Source organism: Chlamydotis macqueenii, chromosome 16, assembly GCF_036417535.1.
Source record: "Chlamydotis macqueenii isolate bChlMac1 chromosome 16, bChlMac1.mat, whole genome shotgun sequence".
NCBI lineage: Eukaryota > Metazoa > Chordata > Aves > Otidiformes > Otididae > Chlamydotis > Chlamydotis macqueenii.
In genome coordinates this window covers 555,587-581,794 of record NC_141571.1, presented here as the reverse complement: position 1 = coordinate 581,794, position 26,208 = coordinate 555,587, and the positions used below count along the sequence as shown (strand labels likewise).

At 41.3% G+C, this 26,208-nt stretch overlaps 1 protein-coding gene across 5 annotated transcripts in view; it reads right to left on the bottom strand.

The window, feature by feature from the left end:
- The window catches only part of RALGAPB (Ral GTPase activating protein non-catalytic subunit beta), a 66,782-nt gene that overhangs the window by 26,483 nt on the left and 14,091 nt on the right, over window positions 1-26,208 (bottom strand). For 3 of the 5 annotated variants that reach the window (XM_086760355.1, XM_086760358.1, XM_086760359.1), the window contains 12 exons: window positions 24,107-24,238; window positions 22,744-22,922; window positions 18,829-18,977; window positions 18,502-18,718; window positions 12,247-12,448; window positions 10,687-10,854; window positions 9,484-9,598; window positions 9,085-9,232; window positions 5,225-5,289; window positions 4,892-5,024; window positions 3,341-3,474; window positions 460-642 (listed from right to left, as the gene is read on the bottom strand). In XM_086760355.1, the coding sequence (XP_086616481.1) occupies window positions 460-642; window positions 3,341-3,474; window positions 4,892-5,024; window positions 5,225-5,289; window positions 9,085-9,232; window positions 9,484-9,598; window positions 10,687-10,854; window positions 12,247-12,448; window positions 18,502-18,718; window positions 18,829-18,977; window positions 22,744-22,922; window positions 24,107-24,238 (1,825 nt within the window). The remainder of the gene's footprint in view (window positions 1-459; window positions 643-3,340; window positions 3,475-4,891; window positions 5,025-5,224; window positions 5,290-9,084; window positions 9,233-9,483; window positions 9,599-10,686; window positions 10,855-12,246; window positions 12,449-18,501; window positions 18,719-18,828; window positions 18,978-22,743; window positions 22,923-24,106; window positions 24,239-26,208) is intronic. The other 2 variants (XM_086760356.1, XM_086760357.1) reach the window with 2 other exon arrangements.

The following is a 26,208-nucleotide window of genomic DNA, read 5'->3' as shown; positions in this document are numbered from 1 at the left end:
ACTATGATTATCAAAATATTAGCAAAGGAATTCCATTAAGTCTAGAAGACGCTTTAGTCAGTAAGCACTGAGAAATTAGAAGAGACATGGCTTTTAGTGCAGTTTATCTGCAGCAGGCAGCTATGCTATATATACACCACAAATTCCCATATTTCTCTTTTCAGTTTCTGGGTTTTTTTCAGGTTTTCTTTTCTTTTTACAGTTTCAGAAAGCAAGAAGAAAGATCAAGACATTCTTAGAAACATGAAAGGTGCTTTTAAAGCCAAAAGTATTCTAGGTGAATAAAGAGTAGAAATCAAAATTCAAAATTATTTTGCACAGAAGCTAATTTTGAAATTCCTAGTATGCTTTTGAAAACTAAGAAAAGCACATTATTTCAAAGTATCAAGAACAGACAGGTCGGGCATGAAAGGCATTACAATTTAGAGTGTGCAAAACACATACACCAGAGATGTCTACCTTCTCATCCAGCATGTCAGGGTGCTCAGTGAGCCAGACGCAGAGGCACTGGAAAGCTGCGACTATCATGGAGTGAAGGTCGCGGGAGTGCAGCGGGGCCGGGCGGCTGCACTGGTACACTATGTAGCTGCACACTGAACTGATAGCTCTCTTCCGATCAGAGGAATCGACTGCCACTTTCACCTGTGTCAAGCAAGCAAGAGAGGATGAGAACTCCTCTGTAAAAATCTTTTGGAGAAGAAACAGTTTTTAAAAGCATTTTTAAACGCAGTTTTAAGAAATAGGAATAAACTGTTGAGCTCTTTTATGGTTACAGCTTAAAAGCTGTGGGTAAAAATATTTAACAGTGACAGATATTAAAACTTAAAGGAAAGAAATGCTGCACTGAGGTGCCACACCACATTGCATAGCTTGGTTTCCAAGATCAAGAGTGGTACCAACATGGTTTGATAAGAAACTAATTGCAAGTTGAGTAAATTAACATTTGAAACTTATTTTCAGCAAATATATTTTCAGCTACAGCAACCCATTCTGTACCGCTGAGAATCCACTCACTGCCAAGTATCCCTTCCACAGGGCTCCATTCTGCTCATAGAACCTTCCACTAGGCATATTTTGTCAGCACAGTAGCTTTCACCAGTGAAAAAGTGACAGAAAACCCACCCTCAGAGAAGCAGATTGGCAAAAAACCCATAACTTCTCTCCCAAAACTCACAGCAAAAACCCCTCAGCTTCTCTCCCAGCTCAGGGCTTCAGGGAGCAAGGCTCCAGAGCAGAGGTTAGTGAAGAGGCACGTAGACCAAGTACACACCACGACCTACACTGTTAGAACTGAAGAACTTAATTTTCTCTTTTCTCCCCAGCCTGTAATTTGGCACTTTTCTACTCTGTAGCATTTGACCATGCCATATAAAGCTTTACTCATTAAGGTGCACCCATAGCCAAGCAGGAAGATGGATGGTCTTGCTGGTAACACCACTGTAGCCAGACAGCTGTGCTCCACACAGCAGCAGGTGACAATTCAGAGCCCTCGGATGAAGGCAGCATTTCTTTCAGAAGCACAAGATCTATCTCTAACAGAGTTGTCTCAAGAGGGGTTATAAAAAGCAGGCTGGGTTATAAAAGCAGGGTTATAAAAAGCTTCTCCACCCACCTGAGCTGGGTGGAAAACTGAAGCTGGTAGCCCCTGTGGCTGGGATAGTTAACTAATTAGCTAACAGCTGGGGTTCATTTACCCAAATTAGCCAAAGGGCTATTCCATCCCATCTGACATCATGCTCAGTATATAAGTGAGGAGGGTGCTGAGGGGAGCCTCCTGCTACTTGGAAGAAACTGGCTGTGGATGTTTGTTGTAAGCCATTATACTATATTTGTATTCCATCACTGTTTTGTTTTCTTCTGTCATTACTGTTAAATTTACTTTTTGTTCAATCTCAACCCATGTGGGTTTTTTTCCTGGTTTTCTTTTGTTTACCAATTCTCCCCCTGTTCTCTCGGAGGGTGGTGGGGAGTGAGAGAGAGACTGCGTAGTCTGGTCCCCATCGGGGCTGAACTACAACAACATGCAAGATACCCTAGAGGAAAAAACTATTTCAGTTGCATGAGAATTATAAAAATATTACAATATTTAATATTAACCTGGGTAGGCATCTGAAAAGATAATATATTTTCACATTCCCATATCATTGCAAGTCATGAAAAAAATAAAAACACCAAAACTACCTTAATCACACAAGCTGCAGGAACCCCTGATCTTGTATGATGCTCTATAAGGCCCAATAACCATATATTAATTAATTGCAGAACACCTCCAAATGCATCCTTCAGCTCATGCTACTGCAGTAATAAAATAAGCACCCAGTCCAACAGGGCTCAGTGCTGACTCTATGCACTAAAAAATGCCTGACACACTTATTTCAAAAGAGATCTGCCGAGTTCCCGGGGGAATGTGACAAGAAGTGCTGAACTGTCATGCCAGGACATCATGGCTGCTGTAAATACACGGGACTATTGCTTAATCAGTATCCAGAAGTCCAGCCTGGGGACAAGAGCCCTCAAGCAGAAAAGGGCATTTTACTTCTCAACTAAAAAGCTCCCTCCTCAGCAGCTTGCATTCAGTTATTTGCTGTTGAATCAAGGAACTGTGTGCAGATAAAGCTCTGAAGAAGGCAATACCTTCATATTAGAAATACACTATCATTTTCTAAGCTCAGAAAACTGTTTCCAAGATGACACAGAAGGGGAAAAGCAGGTACAACAGTTACAAAAAGGGCAATTAAGTTGTTTAATATCCTGACATATTTGCAGTCTGCCAACTTACAGAAACAACACCTCTTATTTCTAAGTCTGGTTACACAGTGAACAGACAGACCAGCCACCCAGCCAAGCAAAGCCATGATAAAGTTCTCAGCAGGGCTGAAAACTAATGGTCCAGGCCCCTACATTGCCACAGGAAGCTCAGCGGCAAGTTTTTCCTCAACCGTGCAACTTAATATAGCAGATACATCCCCTGTAGTGCAAAAACCAAACACCACAATCAAAGCCAGACACACATGGGAATCCATGAGAAAGGTTAGGAGCCACACAGCTAGCTCAACAAAACCAGCCAGAACCGTACAGCAGAAACACGCGCAGCTGAACAAGCCACCCTGAGCTTCACTTTCAGCCAACAGGCTTACAGAGCACTCATCGTCTGGGCTGCAGAGTATTTACATTAGGAGAAGATGAAGTACAAAAGGAGTGCTTTTTTCCTTGTGTCCAAAGAGAACATCTACTGATGAACTCAGACACAGACAGCTGTTTGGTGGCATGACTTTCAGCTAGGCAGGACTGTAATTGCCCTTTGAGAAGAGGCCAGAGCACACAAAACTTCACCTCTCACCTTTGCCAGTCCAGATAGCAGCTCCAGAGCAGCCAGAGAGATACTCATGTCCTGCCTCCACTGTGAGTTGAGTCTTTGGGTTACCAGGTGAATGCTGCGTATCAGTAGTCCAGCAGCTGTATCTGTATGAAGAGCTAGGATATAACCCCAATACCACACACCACAGGGAGGGAAAATAACTAAGCATTAGTGACAATAAGCAAAGCACAGGTACAAGCCAAAGCAGGCACAATACACACAAAAATAAAATTATATACAACCCAGAATCTAGAAATTGGGTTGGTCACTTTTGCATAGGCTAACTCCCTTATGTACACCAACAGACATTATACAAATACATTCAGTACATTCAGACTGGCTTATCTTTTTTTTTTTTTTTAACAAGACATTTTGGATAACTCTAGTAAAAATAGACCATATTGTTTTCAGTTTTCCCTTGTTTGAAGCATCCAGCTTCAAAATCTTTTCATAGATTTCATACACCTTTGCCTTCTGTGCACAGGAAATTTAAAAAAAATAAAATAAAATGAATATATTACAAAAATATCTTCCTGGTTATGTCACAGACTCAATAAGTCAAATATTTATAAGATTTTTTTTAACCTTAGAAAGGGATATTTTTACATGGACTTGTCAATGAAAACCTATATAAGTTAAACACACAATTCAAATGGTGTGCTGAAAATTAGCACTTCAATAATTCCAAACAAACAAATCCTGTAGGGAAAGCACCAACATGTTTATATGAATCCCTGGAATATACTAAAGTCTTTCCTGCTGATCTCCCTCCTCTCCTTCGTTATAGAACTAGAGGAGAAAAATATTTTTGGTTAGCAAGAACAGAGTTATCAACCTAGGCCACAAGACAATAAAGATGATCTGTTCTCACATTTATTTGGTCAACATCAGTTACATTAGAGAAGACCAAAGGAGCAAGTTAAGCTGACTGAATGTTGAGATCCTAGAATTTATCACATACAAAGTTAGTAGAACATGGATTTTATTACAAAGATTCAAAAACACATGGTACAAGACAGCAAACTAGTGTTAATTAAGAAATTCTCATTAGAACAAATGACACATCACAAGCATTCTGCTGACTTGCTCTACAAAAACAGGAGTCCCCCAAATGCTCTTTAGTTTTGGAAAAGGTGCTGCAAAAGTCAGGTAAACATTTGGAATGCTACCAAAATTAATTAAGCAATTAATTTACACTTGGTGTATATTTACCCCATTATTGTTTATGAAAACTAAGTGTCTTGAAAACATATGCTGAAGCAAAAGAGTTTGCAAACACCTCTTTTTTCACAAGCTTTTACATTCTTATTTTTAAACTGTTCACAGAATCCCTCAGCAGGATTAAAATCCAACCAACTAAAGGGCACATATGAGCACAGACTGGCAATAAACAAAGGGGCTGTCCACCCTGGGTTCAAAACACTCATGCACATGAATGTATTAGCCAGAATTGGGAAGAGGAAAAAAACTGCAAAACACATCACCCTAGCATACAATGTCAGAGTTTTGTTGCCCCAAGAGAACTATCCCTACCGTAATCCCTCAGAAGGGCTTGTGCTGGTCTCTCACTGTCTGGTGTCGTGGGCTCCGTACTGCCTCCGCTCGCCGTGCTAATGCCACTGTTAGTACGACTGTGGCTTTTGAAGAGGTTATTTTCACCACCATTCTGCAAATTGAAAGTCAGTTTTGAGCGATGAGAAGATTTTTCTGAGTAGAGCTCCCTATACCAGAGGATACTCTCAGACACAACAGAGAAAAAAAAAGATGATCAAACCTCATGATGCTAACTGAGCATCTTACAATGGCAGATAAACTGAGTAATGCATTCTTTCTGAAGTGGTAACTTCATAAACAGAAAATACTTACTGTTTCCATTTGACAGCCAATGGCTTCTAACAGCGCTGAATCTTGAACAATATTTAACATTGCACCTGAAAAATCAGATACAAGAAGGTAACTAAAGACTGCATTAGAATATTCACTGCTAAAAGTCACAAAGAAGCACTGAAAGTAACATACAGGATGGCCATTCTGTTTTACAAAAACTCTTACGAAGACTTTTATAAAACTCAGGATTTGCTTCAGGCTTAACCATTCAAAGCAGGTGAGAGTTGAGACGGAGTGCTTTCAGCTATTTTAAAAATGCTTTGATCTTAAGTTTTTCAAATTCCTCAGTTCAGAAGGATTTTGGTTTCACAGAAGGGCTGGAATCATTCCTTGTCTCCCATCAGATTGTGCTCATTTGAAAACTCAGGTTACGTTTAAGGATATCTACTGATTCTGTGAATAAAAGAGCAATATTTGTTGGATAATCGAGAGCGCTAAGATGAACTGTGTAGTCCAAAGCCACCTCAAGGGTTAGATCGTGCCGGCCTTGGCTACATTCTTGCCTGGCACAAGAGGCTCCCTTCCCCAGTTCAGCCCTTAGGAACCAAAAGGCAGCTGGTAACTGGCAAATGCATTTTCAAGTCTTAATGAACTAGCAACCTGCCGGAAGATAAAGTGAATAATGTCTGGTCCATTCAGTAACTCTTAAGACACCAGCATGAAGGACGACACTTATTCTCATACTGATCAGTGACCAGTGAAGTGAACTCCCAAACCACAAGGAGTTTTATTTGCATAAAGACATTTCTGCTCCATTTAAAAAAAAAAAAAAAAAAAAAATCAAGCCTACTATTTGCATCATTGATAATTTGATAATTTGTGAGTCTGTAGAACAAACTAAAAATTGCTATCATTTCAAGTTGGCTAAAATATAAACCCAATTTCCTAAATCAAGAGGCCAGTGCATAATCCACTGGCGGGATCCCATAGGTGGGATCCACTCAAGTTCTTGCTACCCGGAAGTCATCCCCAGCCTCTCACTTTCTGTGCTTTGTTTTCCATCTGTGTCCAGAACACTGTATTGAAAAAGCTGAACCTCTAAGTGCAGGGGTACCAACCCTACTGCATTCAAACCAGCCAGCAGGCAGTCCCCTCATCCATCCTGGGAGAGGCAACTACACACGCGAGTAACACACTGTTAAATTAAAACTGCCGATGCATTCAGGGTGTCTTAGGTCACCTAGCACAAACAGCCTGTATCTGCTTGGCAGCATCATCCCCAGGCGACGAGGAAAGCAGCAGTAAGAATGCAGACCTGTAACAGGCTGACACTGTGACATCAGTTTTAATTTTCTGTGCCCCCAGCAACGAGTGTTTATGAAAACACCACTTGCTACACAAAGGGAAGTGCACCACTCACTGTCAAAAATTTAGTGAGCAGCTGGAAACAAACACTGATCTTGTTGAGAAGCTGGTGGCACACGTGAGAATCTCTGGCTAAACTGGAGACTCATGAACCCTCTGCAATCAAAGCCAGCAGAAAATAACTTCACATAAGGAAAGGGGAGTTTAACAGGAACACAGGGGAGATGGACTAGTATGGAAACAGCCATGGTGAAAATCATTTGAGGCAGAGCATCTGCCCAGCTGGATGCAAACACAACTCACAGCAGAGGCACACAGGAAGGATTTAACAGAGCATCACCCCGCAGTTCCTGAGGTGGTGCAACCTCCTGTGCACCCACGCTCTGTGGGTCTCACTTGGAATAAACAGGAGGAGTTAGACATCGTCTGCAGGGCTATGGTCTTACTGGCATGAGTAAGATGTGGTGGGATGGCTCCTATGACTGGAGTGTTGGGATGGAGGGATACAGGCTCTTTAGGAAGGGGAGACAAGGAAGGGGTGTCACCCTCTATGTCAACAAGGACCTGGAGTCCACAGAGCTCTGCCTGGGGATGGATGAGGAGCTGACAGAGAGCTGATGGGTCAGGATTAAAGGGAGAGCAGGGACAGGTGACGTTGTAGTGGGAGTCTGCTACAGGCCACCCATCCCAGACAAAGCATGTGAGGCACTCTGTAGATAGATAGGAGCAGCCTCACAATCACAAGCCCTGGTCCTCATGGGGGACTTCACCCAACTCAGTATCTGTTGGAAGGACAACACAGCAGGGCACAGACAATCCAGGAGGATCCTGGAATGTGTGGATGATAGCACCTCTCCTCATTGGCTCCTCTGTCACTTGGAGAAGGAAGTTAGGCTGGACCTTGTTTTCACCAACAAGGAGGGGCTGGTGGGGAATGTGGAGCTCAAGGGCAGCCTTGGCTGCAGTGACCAGGAGATGGTGGAGTTTGAGATCCTTGGGGCAGTGAGGAGGGCACACAGCAAGCTCTCTGCCCTGGGCTTCGGAAGAGCAGACTTTGGCCTCTTCAGAGTTCTGCTTGGAAGAGTACCATGGGATAAAGCCCTGGAGGGAAAAGGGGCCCAAGAAAGCTGGTTGATATTCAAGGATCGCCTCCTCCAAACTCAGGAATGATACTACCACCTTAGGCCCCCCCCCCCACTAAATAAAACCAGAACACCAACAAAGAGGAAGTCGGGCAAAAACACCAGGAGGCCTGCATGGATGAACAAGGAGCTCCTGAACCAACTCAAAAAAAACAAAAAGGAAGCCTACAAAGGGTAGAAGCAAGGACAGGTAGCCTGGGAGGACTACAGAGAGATTGTCCAGGCAGACAGGGATCACGTAAGGAAGATTAAAGCCCTGACAGAATTAAATCTGGCCATTAAGGGCAACAAGAAAAGGTTCTTTAGGTATGCTGGGGATAAAAGGAAGACCAGGAAGAATGTGGGCCCTTCTCCAGAAGGAACCAGGAGACCTGGTTACCCAGGACATGGAGAAGGCTGAAGTACTCAACCACTTTTTTGCCTGTTTTCACCACCAAGGGCTCTAGCCACATCACCAAAGTTGCAGAAGGCAAAAGCAAGGACTGGGAGAACAAAGAACTGCCCACCGTAGCAGAGAGCAGTATTTGCAGACTGGATTTGTTTCCCTTCACATCATGGCATTTTCTGTTCCTCCCCTATTAATCAGGTAGGCTGTCTGTCTTCCTGAGCAAGGCAGACACTTCCCACTGCAGTGCAAGTCTGCTTCCTTTTTAAACAGACAAAAGGAAAGTGGTATTGTAATTACAGAAGGATAAGAGCACTATGATGTGGAACTTCTAAATAAGAGAGAAAAATAAAGCGAGGAGTGAGAATAAAAGGCAAGTACATTTTTTAAGGGTCTGATAATATATTTAACTCAACACTATCCAAGTTTTTGGCTTCTACGTCCTTTCTGAGTATTCAGGAAAAGGCTAATACACTCATTACCTCAAAGAACAGTTTGTTGCCAAACTACGATGCATCTCCAGACTCTATTGCAAAGCCTTTCGCTGAGGATTTACACAGGACTAAGCAAGTGTCATCTGTATTCTGCCAGTACTGGACCATTGGCCACCTAGTATTTCAATTTGTTTCTAGGCCTAATCATGCCAAAAACTAAAGTGTTCTCTGTAACCCATTAGTCAAGAAACCTTCCCAATATTAAATCAACATTTTTTCCCAATTCCTTTCCAAGTTATGACTGACTTTTTCTGACGGAATTTGCTTTATTTCCACCTCCACTTTTCAAGTACTACTCCATGTTTGCAAAAAGAGAGACTACTTTAACAAAAGTTTGAGGCTTTTCAAGATGTTTCCATGGTATGAGGGAGATTATACAGATGACAACTTGCCAGGGTTGTAATTTTTTTTTTTTTTTCAAAGTAACACATGACTAACAAACCATATTATTCCATGACAGATTAAGACAGACATTTCTATAACACAGTTAATAAATAAAAAAGTTGAAATAACCTAGTATCATTTGAGTGTTGTTGGGATCTGTTTCTGTTTGCAGAGCTCCTATAAGTATATTCACAAGCCTCAGCTTCAAGGAAAGGAAGGTTACTGGCTTATCATAAGTTGAGCCGTCATCATTGCTGAATTTCCCTTCCAGGACAACCTGAAGGAAAAATACATACATTTCAGTATCAATTAGAGATCACACTAGCATGGTATTGGTTTCAAAAGTCAATAACCTCAGCACACATTGCTACTGACAACTTTTAATACAGTCTTAACATTACACACTTGCTCTAAGAGTTTCAGTGCTAAATAGATCACCAAACAAAAGCCACAAGTCACCCAAATCCCACTCCAAAACAACCAGGAAAACAAAAATGCAAATGTAAAACAAAGTGGTATATTTACTACCTCAGACTTTATGGTTCCAAAGTGATGAGGGAGAGGCAACAGAGAGAGCAAGATATTAATTGAAGCTCTTCTTAGCTCTGTGGGGTTTACATAGATTTTAAACTTTGAGAGTTCTCTGCAAATCAAAGCATCACACAGTTAATCAACTTTTCACAGGAATTGGGAGCCAAACTTAATTAAGTTAAAATTAAATATACCAAGTGGTCTTAAATAATTTGCAATATACAATGCAGCTGTTCCTTTCTAGGCTCAAGATTCTCATTTTTTTAAACAGCAGCAATAACAATGAATTCATGCAGGAACCATCACTTGCTAAGGATTCTGTACCCAACATGAACGCAGTGAGCTGATAAAAGTATTATTCACATACTGCAGCTTCAAAGCAGGACATTTCAGTCATGAGCCTCTACTGGCTGATCACAACCCAAACCCAGCCAGGATTATCAGAGAGCTGCAGAATATGCTCGTGCACATACTGCAGGAAGCACGAGCTGCTTAGCGAATAGATCAACTTTTCTCAGTAGCCACCAGCAAATTCTTCTACTTGTAAGACCTGTCCAAAAGGAGGAGTGGCTCAAATTTAAGCCCAGAAGATAAGTAATATGTTATGCATAACTTCCAAATTAAATGCAGTACCAAAACATAAAACATATCTTGAAGAAGGCACGCACAGAACAGCATCAAGTGCATGGAAATTACTTGGCAAAAGGTCCAGAAATCTATAACACTCTGACAAGTGTGGTTACATCTTCTGGTTTAAGAGCCTACTCCAACTTCCCATGCCTATCTAAATTATTTTCTACTTAATGATTTGTAAGATTACTCTTAATGAATGCACTGCAGCAAGAGCCACTAATATCCTATGAAATTTTATTTAAAAATCAGTAGGCTTTCAATACATTTGAGCCAAATCATTTGTTTTCCCTGTTCTTACAGATACTGCTTCCTGTCAGTGAATATGTAGATAACACAATTCACATATTTAATTTAAAATAAGCACTAAGCTTTAAAGAAAATCGCATTAAATAAAATTAAAAATTAGAGCTTCTGAAGTGCTGCTATTACCACTATCAAACACATACAAGGTATAGGGCGCACATTAGAAAATTCCTTCAGTGAAAACTACTCAGGAATGACAGAAACCCCAGAAGATAAACATTTCCCCACATTTCTGATGATACTTATATGGAAATAACAATTTACCTGTCAGGTAAAATGGTCTCAAGAGCCGAAATGAAATAAGGAACCACAACATCAATCCCTTTCAGGTCACAGCAGAACAAAGGAGGGGAGTTTAAAATAACACTGGCAAGAACGGGGTGGCAAACGAAATCTGCTATCTGCAAACCCTGAATTAAAAGCATGTAAAATCTGACAAAGAAAGATAAAATTAAATTATTTGCACATAAAAAGCACTAGCATCCCACATGAACAAGAAAATGCAGCCACTATCTGACCTTTCCTGTATAAAATAGAGTAAGTTTCAAGATCAGACTAGGAAACATTCACATGAGCATTCCCCTCAAGTTACTTCAGCACAGGCAAACGCACCTAACCAGCTTGACAAAAGAGCCCTCACTAATCACATGTATTTCACGTGGAAAGCCAGTGCAGCACAGTTTTATCGAAACCTCTGACTTGCTGCAGCACACAGACCCGGAGCCGTGCAAATACAGCCCGGGGGTTACTAACAGGGCTAGGATTGTGTGCTCTCCCACTACTCCCTTCCCCATGTAAGAAGGGGAGCGAGGCCTTGATCTTCACTCCCCAACACAAGAAAAATAGTGACAAATCTTTCGGGAGGGAACAGGACAGGACACAATGATCAGCGATTTGGGAAATGAGACCCAACATATTCAGCATAACCAGTTCAACTAACTGACAAGCAGCAGGGGCAGGAACCCAGTCAGCCATCATCCTAAAGCAGCCAGCTTCTTTTGCAGTTTCTTGCTAAAGAACACTTACATTCCCTCTATTTTATTTTCAAAAGGCTTGCAAACAGAGGAATCTTGCTGTCTGGGTAGGAGAAACGTGAGCTATTTACACACAAAACACAACATGCAAGAAATAAAATAGTTCAGTGTTCCAGGGATTTTTTAATGCCATCTGGGACAAATGTACTTGAAGAGTTAGAGAGTCATGATTTAAAGTTGATTCTCTGCCTCTTGCCTGTGCTATTTCACTTTTTAACAAAAATCTGGAAAAACTGTACACTATGATAGGCAAGATTGCCTTGTTTTATTAGAAACAAAACTGTAAACAGAGGTAGTTTAGAAGACAACTGTTTGAAATAAGGGAATATTAGTGCATTTCCACATTTAAGGAGGGAAAAAAAAAAGACAACCCACAAACAGTGGTGTTTGACAATGTCAGACCCTTCATGGTTTAATAAAATGTACAAAGTCTCATGTCTGCACACTTACTTTTTCCCTCTGAACAATATTCAGTGACAAACTTAGAAAACTAAGAATATAAGAGGCAAGAAAATACGAAAAAGACAGTGTTCCTTCCAGCTGCAAAGCACTTCAAGGTACTTCCCTTCAGCTGGAACTTAGAGAAAACCCAATGAAAAATCAGCATCATGACTAGAGAAAAGGAAATCACTACTCAGTTTAGCCAGGGATCCCCACCTACAGCACCTGAAGGCTAATTGGGTTTTTTTAATTGGCAACATGGGATTCAGACTGTAACTGAATGCTATTCACTGTGAACGCATTTGCACCATAAAGTTACCAATAAAGCAACTGGAAGATAGGTTAGTACCGGGATAAGTAAGCTGGTAATATTTCCTCCCCGGTCTTCTTGCTACAAAATATCCTACACAGTGTCCCGCATGCCTCTGCCCTTCCTGCTGCATAGTTGTCTGGGAATTCACTCGCATCAAACACGGGGTTGGAAGCCATTGTGTCTGTGGACATTTGTGATCCTTTCCGGCGAAACTCCACACTAGCTTGAGTTGCTATAGCTGGGAAGAGAAAAAAAAATACAGCATTTCACTGCTTCTGTTAACATATATAATAGGCTCATGGGATCCTGGACACAAAGATCAAGTTAAATTTAGTAGTTATCATGAAGCTGTTAGTTCACTATATTTAAGTCAGTGCCCCTCTGTTTAGGAAGTATTTGTGGGTGTAACTAACTTTTCTTTTCTTTATAAGCGTGACAGCAACTGACCTTCATATTCTAGAGCCTGTTCCAGCTTTTTTCTGGGAAGAGTACACTTATATCCAATATTCGCTTCCTACCCTCTCTGGAAGACAAGGATCTTCCCTCACCTCGTTCTCATCTCCAGAAAAATGAAATACCACCTTGTCTTGCTGCCTTAAAATAGCAAAAACCATGTAGACGGTGCCATTACTGGGACCCCTAAGTAAAAGCTTAATTTTCAAGTGGCCGACTAATCCCTCCCACTGCTCTGAACACCAGGCTGCCTGGATCCAATTTTGCTGTATAAACTTACTTTAAAAAAAAAATTCTAAAAGGACCCACATTAGAAAGAGAAATTTGCTGAAACCCACTCTTCTGATTCGCTCCCTCTCTCCTCACATGACTACTGAAATTGCCAAATAAATTTGAGGTTAGACAGCCCCCAGACAGCAGCTTCCAGGAAGGCCCTCTCCTACCCCCTATCCCACAATTTCCTCCACAAAAGTCTCTCAGGAGCCCACTGCTACCTAAACAGGATGTGATTTTGCAAACCTTTGTGCTCCCTCCCCGCAGGACAGTTCTGCCAGTCCAAGCCAGTTGAACTCATGTCTTTCTAGAGAGATTTCTTTCACACATCAGCATCATGTGCACACCGTGCAGGAGGCTACACACTTTGCTGGCTTCATCCTTTCTTCCAGGATGGCAACCAAAAAAAATGAAAATGTATTGCTTGCACCGATTTTTTTTTTTTTTTTAATTTTTGTTTTTACCCTGGAAAACTTCACTCTTGGATTACTAATGGCAGAAAGAGCACATTCCTCCTTATTTTTAGCTAAAGCTATATTGATTTTCAAAACTTCTATAAGCTACAAAACCAAGCAACAGATAATGCGTGCTCCTAACAGAATCACGCCAGTGTAGTTCCACCAGCACTAGCGAACTTCCTCTATCTCAAGCCTGGGACCCAGGGGAACATCAGGTTCACCAGCAGTCTTGCAAACAAAGGCCCGTTAACACTTTGACAGCAGAATACTTGAATACTTGTTAATTTACCAGTGGAGGGTGTTGGTTTTGTTTGTTTGGTTGGTTTGGTTTCAGTTGTTTGGTTTTTTTTTTTTTTAAAGGAAATATCCTAATGACAAATGTCTCCTCTTAATTTTTTCATCTTTAAGTTTGTGGTTTAACCTACTGTTACCTTACAAATTTTCGTGACATAAGTAGCAAATAAGCACAAATCTTTATGCATCTTCCCATGAGCCATTTTTTTTGTCCTAAATAAGCTATCCAGCAATATATTGTAGTTGGAAAAAACACTACATGCACAATGCATACAAATCAAACACTAAGTCTGTAAAATAAGCTTTAAGTAAAAAAAAAAAAAAAAAAAACCACATGGTTAGTGCAAAGTCCTGAAACTCATGACATGATCACAGACTAAAGTACAGAAAAGATGGGACTGATTCAGGCAGATTAATTTGCTTTTGCCAACAATCCTCCCCATTCAAAAACACACACAAAAAAATTACTTGTCTTTTTCAAGAAAAAGTGCAAAAGATACAAGAGACAATGAGAATGAATTTACAAATAAAATATGGGATTATGGAAAAAGAAAAGCATGACCGCAATTAAGGAAAAGCTACTGGTTCCTACTTACAAGATTTATAAGAAAGAAGAATTTGGATAAAAGATGCTGCAAGATAATAGAAATAAAATGGAAACAAATCAAAGGACAGCAGTAGTTATAAAATACTTTTAAGATGGTGAAATTGTAATATAAGTTAAGAAGCTTTTAGCTTTTTAAAAAATAGATTAAAAGCTTTATGATACAGCAAGCTCATTAAACACATAGGAAATTGGCATTCGGGTCCAAAATTATGGTTTTGAAAGTACCATGCAAAACAATGAACAAAAAGTTACAAAATACTAGTAAGATCTAGAGCTGTTCACATCAATGTACATCAGTTCTTTAGAGGGACGCATTAACCCTTCCCAGCTCACGCCCGTTCCCCTGCGTTGCACTGTGTGTGGAACACACGCTAGGCTGTCCTAAGGCTTCTTGTAGGGGGAAGGTTACTTACCTGTGGAGGCTCCTCACAGGAACACTCCTGCTTCCAAATCATAAGTTGCTGACTGTATCACAGCTCCATCCTCCCTAACCCAAGTGGCTAACAACCCTTAACAGCAGCCCACGTACCCGGGCATGCCTCCCCTGACCACCAGCTCAATCAACAATCTTGCAAAGCAGAAATAAGAGGCAGAACACTACTGGAAATAACAACATCTCAAAAACAACTGCCAGAGAAAGAAGAAAGACTCCACTAGTGAGGTACGAGGAGAGAATGCCACCACCTCCTAAAAGCTGTTGCTTTGAATGCACAGGCTCAGACCAAGACCTGTGACCAAGCCCCTCAGCAACACTCAGGATGTCTCTAATAGAGGTTTCTTACAGCTTGCTCCTAGACCCCCAGAACCACTCTTTGGGACATTAATATTAACGACAGTAGAGCCAGAAGAGATGAGGGTAAAACTATACCCCAAGAGTGCCAACAGTACCTGGGTGCAATCCTCCTAGGTAAGAGTCCTTCAGCTGCTATAAACACACAGCTGGCAAGCTTGTCACTGGCTTCTTCGGGTACAAGGGTTAAGAACGAGCCCAGACTGGAAGACTCAGTTGCTGAAATGCTGGCACAAGGTATTCACGAGTCTTTCCCAAAACTCACAAGTTGCTTAAGACAGTAACTAGCAGCAGCACACACCATTGGCCAAGCTTGTCTAACACACACATCCTGCCAACGAAATTGCACTCAGCACATGTACACACACCGCAGAGCTGTCATATCCAGGGTTCACTTTATAAAGGCTTTGTAGCAAATATCTTATGAAAGAGTTCTCAAGTACCCATCGTAAGGAGCTATTTATGCCACACTTACAGCTAAATAAATACCATGCAGCCATCTAATTCTAAAGACCACAGCAGCAGGATCCAGCTCCTTTCAAACCAACTATGCGTTTTCAAACAGACCATTTTCCCCTCTTTCCACAATACAGAGTAATGTTCATTAGTTGTCCTCTATAAAGCCATAAAGCTTCACCACCAAGGTCTCAGTGCACAAATTGAAATCTGATACAAGACACTCGAGGCACAAAAGCATTATACAAACAATGGCAAGATCACTGTTTTGCTTCAGAATACAAACACCACCACAAGACTATCTTGAAGGACAGGACGCAAAGAGCAAATAGCAAGACCACTTTCCAGGTGACAAACTCCACCAGTACTCAGCCGTACACAGATGACCTCTAGCTAATCTGGGGGGAGAGAACAATTCTCTCTTTTCCCAAAGAGAGACAGACAAAACCACAGCAACCATAAACAAGAAATACATACAATTATCCTGAATTGTGCGACAGTTGGTACACAAAGTCTACCAATGAAGATGACAGAACAACAGTGGTGCAGCAGTTATATTCAGAGAAGAGCTGAGGCTGGAGGGGGGCCTCTGGAGATAGTCAGCAACCACTCCCAAACAAAGTAAGGTCAAGTAGAGCAAGCTAAGTTACCCTTCCACCCACCCAGATATTTTTTCAGCTCAGAACCTAAAAAGAAGTTACACATTTTTTCCACCACAATAATTTTTCTTGACTTCCTTTCTGGAGGTTAAAGACTTCAAGAAGTAAGATATGTGAGGCTCCAAGATAGGGAGAAAAGCAAAGGTAGGCAGGTACTCCTTCACATCAGCCTTGATCAACGGCTCAACATGCAGATTATTACCGATGGGCCCTACTTGTGTGATGGAGGGGGACCACACTACACAGCCCTCCTCGCCCACCTCACCAGTCCAGCACAGCACCTCCTGCCTTACACTGTTCAAGGAGGAAAATACTTCACCTGGAGGCATCAGGCTTCACAGATTAGACCCCTGGAACAGAAGCTTTTCAATCTGGACTCCAATCTGATTTAAAAGGCACTGATGCTTGAAGTCAACAGAAACTGCAGGAGCCTCGCCCTTTACGAGTCTTGCTACATTTTCCCACCTAAAGCAGAGGCTGAGCAAAAGAATTTATCCAAAAGGATAAATCAGGCAATCTGACTTTGGTGCCTCTCTACAAAGTTGCAGCAGTATAGGTCCATCTTCAGTTTGCCGCCCTTCTCTCCTTCCCACAGCCTGTCATGGCATTGCTGTGACCAGTACTTCACACATCAGTAACAACACTCACGGCATCCTGGAAGGGCAGCAAACACTTAACTAAATTCCCTATAGTTAATTCTGTCTTCCAAATTGCTAGAAGAGCAGGATGTAACACAGTCAGTTTTCTGGGTCCCCACCAATGTAATTCGCTCAGATCCACTGCTGCTAATAAGTGGCAGAACATGGAAAGACTGGTCTCACTATGGACAGCTCTGAAGAACATAGAGGAACAGAACCAAGCAATTTCCAAGTAGTTGTTTCTACTTTTCAGGAAGCTTGTAAGTCCCTCTGTAAGGCTAGCAATACAATCATTTTCTGACTGCTGCTAGGCAACTTAAGATATTGCATATATGAACAGAAGGCCCGGAATCCCTTGAAGGAAGTCAATCATTTTAATTCTGGATGACTGTGTACTTCTGCTAGAATCACACCACCTCTGTTTACAGGTGACACTGTTGCATAAGCAGCATCTCAGCTGACACCCTTTTCAGCTTCAGCACTTCATTAAAATTGCTCAAGATAGAGGTTATGTCAAAATTAAAATGAGCAAATTAATCTGAAAAGCATTAGATACAGAAATACATTAGCTGCATATGCAACAACACACCCCAAAGTTATGCCTTACTCCTTCCTAAGCTCAGGAATTTCTCTAGTAATGTGTCATGGGCCTTTCACAGAGAGACCAGAACCTCCTACCACAGAAATCCACGACCGAACACTTTCAAAAGCCATGTGCTGCATACCTAAAAATACCTTTAAGGGATCCCAAATCCTAAACCATCGCTTCCACAGAGGGCTTTGTGACACAACAAACAAGAAAGATCATAAGTCCCACTATAAACCCAACCTGCTACAACAAACCTCTTCCTCTTCTTTTCCTTACTTAGGCCAGTGAGCTCCTGATAGATTGATATCTTGGAAGAGTTTAGCAGATATTCAAAATACTACATGAAGAACAGGAAAAATGCAAGAAGAAAGAAAGTTTATTCTTTTCTGAATATTTATCGCCAAAAGGAAGAAGAGTGCTAAAAAGCCTCTCTGAGCAGAGCACTAATTCTGCTACCATGTCGCAAAACACCTAACCTCTAAAGCTGAGCAAAGCCCAGGAGACAAAATAAATCCAGCAGTTCAGGACTGAAGCCAACTAAGGTATCAATCCATATATGGAAACACATAGCAACCGTCGCTGAAAGGCAGCAACTTCACTTGCTATTTTAAGGACTTCTGTTTTCATAACACCCTCCAACAACAAGGAGAGGTACCACTTTGTGCAGTATCTGGAGGGATGTTTGACAATTTTTCAAATGGTAAAGAGTCACTATAAAAAGTTGCTATTACTCAGCGAGATACTCAAGCAGATTTAAAATGAGGAAGTGCACTCTTTTATCACATTATTTCCTTCACTTAACAAAATTTTCTCCATTAGCATAATTGGGACTACCATGCTTGTTAGAGCAAGGGAGTGTTTAACAGTAAAAAGCTATTTTCTTTTTTAAAGTTTTAAAGCCCCCAAACACCTGCTCAGCTAATAACAGGTGCTGGATCAGCTGGGAGGGGTTAACCACAATACAGCACTCGGGCTTTTTTTTTTTTTTTTAATTATGCCTATGTTAATCTTGCAGGTAGGAAATGTCAATAAAACAAGGAAAAAAGTGCATATATATTTTTCAGTAATATTTACCAGTCATGCTGCTGTCTCTGTTTATTCCATTGTGAAGTTTACAGTGAACAAATGCTGCATCAAATAACCACGATCCAAAGAGGTTCAGGATGCTGTTAACCTTTGGCCTGCGAGGAGCTGGTAGTGGCCGTGGCTCAGAACTTGTCTGGTTTGGGCTAGATAGTGGAGAAGTAGAGGAGGGTTGGTGCTGCACTTTTGAAGTATGTGCAGTAGTTACCTATTTGAATAGAAGAACAGATCAGCTCCCAGAAGCAAGGAAATTAGTTTCCTCAGTTAGAGGAAGTATCAAAAGGGTCAGCTACTTAAATGGAGAACACGAAATCTTACAGTGCTGGTTTTCATCGTTGCTTTATTCACAGTCACTGCCCGATGTCTTCGGTTATGGGGTGGAGTGGTGTTGATAGCAGTGTTCTGCGGCATGCTCAGCCTATTTACCGGTGTGGGTGGTGCGCTATCTGACCGGGGTCGTGAAATGCCTGTAGATCAAGAAGAAAAGCAAGCTTTCAGCAAGAATTCCATAGGTTCATACACAGCAGCCCACTTAGTAAGCATCTAGGCCTCCTGTAAGTAGACTAGCTTTCCCCCCAACCCCCAGAACAGCAGTAGTAAGAAAAACATCTTCCTCCTTTTACTATCAGTAGCAATAAATGCACAAGCAAAAGAAAACCCTGCTTGCATTAGATAAGTAAATTATTAAAAAACACTAAAGAACTCCACACCTTAAGAATACGGGAAGTGGCATACAAGAGGACCAGCTCTGAAGCAGGCATAGGGAAAGGGGCAAGGCTCATTTGCCAAAGTCAATTTAACAGCTCACTCCTGCCAAAATTCAAACACCCCTCACCACTGCCTTTCTTTCCCATCCACATCTCCTACATTCCGAGACATCTCTAAGATGTCTGACCCTTCAAAGCCAACTTAGCTCACTGAATTAAGACAAAACTCATCCACCGCACAGTTTTGTGAGCTGAATCAGCTTGCTGAACAGCCAAATGCTAACTCAGTACAAGAGACAGGGTAAGAAAGCAGAGGAAGCTATAATTTATTTTTGGCAGCAGCAGGACATTAAATCAGTCTTTATCCAGCTTCAAGGAAATACTCACAGTGTATAAAGCTACACTTCTCAGTCACAATCAGAAGCAACTAGCCCTCTGCCAAAACCTGAAGTGACAAATGCCACTTCTTCCCATTTTAATGAATACCACCACCCTCACACCCCAATTGAAAAATTAAGTGTGAAATTGCATTGTGTTTGAAGATGTGACACAGATTTTTTTTAACCCTGTTAATTAAAGCACCCAAGTACTTTTATATCATTACAGGACAACTAGCACCTGCTAAACCATTAGTGTTACACCTCATGCAGAAGGCAGTGTACGCACTGCGAAATGTATTGGTTTGGTACACCTTTTTGGAAAAGAGGATTTGATTGCAGTATTTTGCCAAATGCACAAATTATGTAGGTACCTATCACGGAGGGTGAGATAAAAACAATGTGCTTTGGCACTTGGCATAGAAGGCAATGAGATCTCCCATCAGCCTTAGCTGACGCGATCCACAGCACACCTCTAAAGCCTGCCTGAACACACTCTCGCGTCCACACCTACAGCTTGATTTTAATCTCACCAAGAGCTCTCACAGCCTGCAGTCTTCATCTGTAAACTCCAGGTGAGCCATCATCACCCTAGGTGTTTCATCTTGCTACATGAGATCTTCAGAAGTCGGAAGTCTCTTGTTCAACATCCTATCCAAAGCTCGTGTAGACAGCAAAGTTCCTGGCACGCTTGCAGGAGAGTCGGGGCTGCCGAGGCCCAGAGAAGCTCTCCACAGCTGGGTAGTGTGGAACACCTCAACCCCAGATACCATCACACATCCCCACAAAGAGCCGTGTGTGTGCTCACTGTCGTCCCAGTGGGAATGGAGTCTCAGGCAGCCACACGCAGCGCACAAGAAGGACTACCACACCAGTGGGTTAAGAGTCTCAGATAAGACCCCCAGACTATTTTTAAGGTCCGAGAGGAATTCACTACCACAGCAACTACAGCAGAGGTGCATGCACTGTGCAAAGCAACAGCTGCTCAGCTTCTTCCTCCGTCTCCACTGCAAGACGCCTCCCTCACAAGTATTACATTACAAACTATTTTCTTCACCGAAACTGAATTACTAAGTACACTTTCACAAAAACTTGGATATGGTACATTTTTCTGCAATACATGCTATATGTAACAGCTTTTAAAAAATTAAATTTGGCTTACACAGCCAGCAAAAGACACTTCAGAGGAATGTGTTCTACCAACACTCAGTTGGACTTTAAAAATTGCTGTTTCAGTGCAGACTGCCAAATCCTATTATCATAGGCAGGAAGATAGAGTTTGACAGAGTAACACAAGAAGGTTGTTTTCCTAAGGTTAGGCCATGTACTGCCATACATACAATCCTCCTTTAACAAAGCGTTACATTATTTGACAGACTACCTAATATTTTAAATCTCACAACTGGTATTAGTAAAAAGTAATCATTAAAATTCCTTAAAATTGGTGGCAAAACATCCGGAAGAATACAGTGGACACAACAGGTCTCAATTTTCAATACTACAGCTTAAGAAAAGTGACCATTTGCTCTTTTATGTCACTTACTAACTTTTTAAACAAAGCTATTTCTACAAAAGTGAAGTCCATAGTGACAACAACTTGCTTGCAGCGGGAAATACAGTATTGATAAATCTTTTCCTTGCAATAGTTTTACAGAAACACAAGACGTATTTCTCTTATAATTCAGTGAGAGAGGATGATCTTAAGGTGCTTTGCTTACAGGGACTAAACCATTCAGTTTTTTCCTAAAGACAAACAACATATAAAAGCTGACAGTCTGATTCCACAGCCAATTTTTTTTTCTGAACACAGTTTACATATCTGCTCTAGTCTTCTACAGTCTCGCATCAGAGCACACTTCTGGAAGATGACGACATTTGTTTGCATACATTTAAGCAAAAGAGCAGCAGGAGACAGGCAGCTGTCCATAGTTCACAATAGCATGTTTTCTTTGAAGAATTTTTAATAAGCCTGAAGCATACTAAGAACAATGCTTTAGATTTCAGGGGCTATACAGTGCTACTTAAAACTTCCCAGCCAGTGCTTAGATCTACTTTACCTTCCAGTCAAATTTGAGGCATTCAGCTACCAGCAGACACAAAAAAAACATAGCTTTTCTTCTCAGCAGTACTAGTCACCCACTAATCAAACTAAGTGAAACTGGCACTCGTAGTATATCAATCTGAAGATAACAGTCAAACTTCAGTACTTCATTACAAGCACTGCCCACAGCTGTTGCCATAAAGTTTATAAACAAAGCAGTCAGCGCTCACAACATGCCAAAAGCTTAACACTTGCATTGCTGACTACACAAAAAGAGAAAGGAGCCTTGCTGGGGAAGAGAGAGTTATAGAATTATTTGGGTGGGAAGGGACCATATGGGTCTGGCTGGGCAAAAGAAGAAAACAAAGTTTTGTTAGTGTAAGACAGAGTCACAGAATGGTTTGGGTTGGAAAGGACCATTAAAGGCCACCCAGTCCAACCCCCCTGCCAGGAGCAGGGACATCTCCAACCAGATCAGGTTGCTCAGAGCCCCGGCCAACCTGGCCTGGAATGTTTCCAGGGATGGGGCATCCACCGCCTCTCTGGGCAACCTTGGCCAGTGTCCCACCACCCTCAGTGTAAAAAATTTCTTCCTTATGTCCAGTCTGAATCTACCTCCTTCTATTATTAAAACCATCACCCCTCGTCCTGTCACACCAGGCCCTGCTGAACAGTCTCTCCCCATCTTTCCTGCAGCCCCCTTTAGGCACTGGAAGGCCACTCTCAGGTCTCCCTGGAGCCTACTCTGCTCCAGGCTGAACAGCCCCAGCTCTCTCAGCCTGGCCTCACAGCAGAGCTGCTCCAGCCCTCTCATCATCTGCGTGGCCTCCTCTTGGCCCAGGTGGCTGGGTCAATTTCGGACTTCATATTTATTTATTTGTTTTGCATTTGAAACTGAGGCCATCTACAGCTTCATGCATTCAAATATGATCGTGTACACAGACGGTCACTTAAGAGTGACCTGAGGCCCCTTCCCTATCAATTCCAGGATATACTTGCAAACGATAAATTAATATGGCTGTATGTATGGAGAAGATAGATTTAAAAACAATAAAATAATTATTAAGTAACTATTCCTAGCTATACACAGCTAAGACAAAAGCATTACCTAGGAATGCATCCACTAAACAGCTGATCCCACGCATGGCACGAAAGAATATTTGAGGCAGATGTTTAAGGCAGGGATACTGATTCAATTCTTGAGTCATCCCACTCACATTCAGAAACTGCTCCTGAAATTTGGGGGTAGAGCTAATAATGGCTGGGTTACTCAAATCCACAGGATTGCTGCACACAAAAAGAGCAAAACATATTTTAGTCAGTTTAAGAATAGCTGTTAGGATTTTTAAAATACTTAAAGATGCAATAGTCTAAGGCACTTAACTAACAACACAAAACAGCATCCAATATAAATATAATTTTAGGTGTTACTCCATCACAGGAAGTCAATTTTCACTTCCTGGGTTGGCAGCACTTAACTGTCTTCATTTTAAACACTACCTAAATACAATGAATAATTTTATTAAGATAAAATGAAGTAGAGCATAGACTTGGTAGAATATTCCAACCATTGCAGTAATATTAGTTACTTATGAGGTCTTTTGAACTCCGTTTAAGAGGTCCTTACATTGTTAAAATTATTCTCAAAAGGTAAGCAACAAATGAAATATTGGCAGCAACCACTGACAAGAAAGGCAGTTGGTTATAAAAAGTTTCAGGTTTTTTTTCCTGTCTTATACAAATCCTGTAACAGGAATTCCAGATTTAAAGTGTACAGTACTTGTGACATTACTATCATAAATGAAGAAAAAAAAATGGGGTTTTTTTTTTTAGTTAATTAAGTAGATTTTAAACAGTCTAATGTTTATCTAGCTTTAATTAGTAAACAATGTTTTATATAAAATGTTTAATATTCTGGCCATTCAGAACATCAATAGAATGTCACTCCCAATAATCTTTAAAAACAAGCATGTCACTCAATTCTGCTGTGTATTTAAGGAAGAGTAAATTAATGTTAAAATTAACTGTATAGCTTTCTTCATAAAAACAGAGATACACCCATTTTAAAAATAATCCTTTGTAGGTTAAATTTAACACCCTGGAGAATAAATGGAAGCAGTATACATTTCTTGGAGCTATTGTTCTGCTTTTCCTGTTTGCTATCTCAGAGAAACAAAATCGTCTTGAAGTCTTGTTTTCAGATCCTCCAAAATGCCAAATAGCTAAAAACTTTTAAATCAAATGAACCAGTTTACATTCTGAAAGAGTCAAAGAGATCAGTGTCGAACAACCCACTCACAACCTTGCCCTGAACAGCAGCAGGGCACTGTTAGAACAAGTCTCTTGCACTTTGCTAAGATTAAGCCCCTAAATAGAGTAGAGTAATCTCCAGAGAGATTGCTAAGATTTTGCCATGCAAATTTATAGAAATGATGCAAGAATATAAGCAATGGATGGCTGGATTACAATACCTCAGCATATGTAAAAAGCGAAACCACGTTTGTGCAATGCACTCATTATCCATTTCAGGAGGAATCAGACCAGCATCTTCATCGGGAATTTTAAATGGAGGAAATGAAGGTCCATACGTAAAACGCAGCAATCTACAAAGCAAGTCAGACAGATCTGTCATTCAGTTAATACTCCTCTAAATTTTAAAAAGAGTGCATTTGAGCCTCAGAGGAATCAGCAGTCCACAGGTAAGCCTACAAGCAACAACACAACATCCCAAGTTTTCCTAGAGATCCCCCATTTGATACAATCATTTAGCCCTCTCGAAGCTGTGAGGAGTAAATGCCTGGGAGCCTGCCCAAAGGTCCAACCACATCAAAGAGCTGTTACGGCTGAACACCCTACAGCAGCTCTCCCCTCTGCTTAGCCAGGGGCACCAGTTCACATGGGCACACACATCATTGACAGAATGTTACATAAGAAGGGAGGCGGGGCGGGGGGTGGAAGAAGAATGAATTTAAGCCCTTACCCTCAAGGCTCTTTAGCTAAAAAGTCCGATGACATTAGCAAGTCACATTAAGTTACAAGTCTAACTTCCAAGTTACTGATGACTTACGAATTACACTAGCACACTGAGCAACACTTGATGCCATCCTACAAGCACCATGGGATTTGCAATCCACAGAGTAGTGAGTTCTTCAAAAGAGATGCACTAAGTTTCACAGAAGCTGGAAGTTGCAGAACAGTGAAGAGCAAACCCACAGAGCGCTTCACAGCAATGTGATATCATGAGGATAACAGCTTAGATGAACAAAGATCTTTCTTTAGGAGTGCCATAACTACCTGACCAGCCACCAATAAGCTTCACTGAGCCATTGCTGTCTGATTTGACCTCTGTTTCATCCCCAGCTCTGCAGACTTACAGATCAATTTCCCCAATCAACATCATCTTGATGTTCTCTAGAAGGATGGAAGAGATTACAGCTGCACCTCCTCAATATCCTAGCACTCCCAGAAATCAGTTTTTGTCTTTCCCTAAACTCACTTTAGCACCATTTCCTGCTCCAGTTACCACACCCTTATTTCAAAGCTAAGAGTTGCTTGTAATGGACAAGAAGTATCCCATTCATCATTGCCCACTTACAAAGCCATATAGTTTTACAGAGATAAAGGGGAGGAGAAGGGGAGGGAGAGCAGAAGTCTACAGCTGACTCCTAAACCAAGAGTTAAGTAAGCTGAATTACCATCTTGCACTTCCCTCCGCACTGGGCACTACAGTAACTTGCAGCCGACTAATGCAAAATACACTCAAAGTGTGTTTGGAGTCACAGCCTATCACAGCAACTGGCTTGGACAGAAAAGCAAGCGGGCTTAAGACATGAGGCCCTCAGTCTGAACCAGACATATGCATACCTGTACCACGCAGTAACTGCTTTCTGGTATGCCACACAGATGCCCCAGCACCCATTTGCATTTAGTGCCCCAGAGGCACCACCCCATAGTAAGTTATTGCTCAGGAATTACCTAGCTCTGACAAACCCAGAAGAGTCTGGGCACACCCCATGAAAAGTCACGCACCACATCTCCATTCTGCAGTAGACTGCACTACTTCACAGATCTTCCCTTATGAGCAGGAAGAAACCAGTCTTTCAAGGAGCACGGCCAAAACTTCACTGAAGTTCGGGACCTTTTCAACAATGACTGAAAACGGAAAAATCGCAATCCACACATCCAAGACAGTTAAAATAGATTTAAAGCACCCTAGATGAGTAAAAGGAGTATCTATTGGTATGGCAACACAAGTAAGATCCTAGTTTCGTCCTGCTATGAAGTCACAGTGATGCATATAGATTAACACTGCATATGTGTACAAATTTCCAAATGTAAATTTCAGTAGTTTTAAGTTGAGATGTTTACTCCCAGCTTATTGCCAAAAAGCCAACTCAGAAAAACATTTACTAAAACAACACTTTACTAAACAACACAAACTGCTTGAAGCTGGAGCTTCATTAAAATATTAAAAGTACAGCTTAAAATAGCACTGAACTTAAAGTTAGGATCAGAGGAGTTCAGCTTTCTATTAGGCAGAAACCAACATTACTAAACAGCAGACTAAAACATT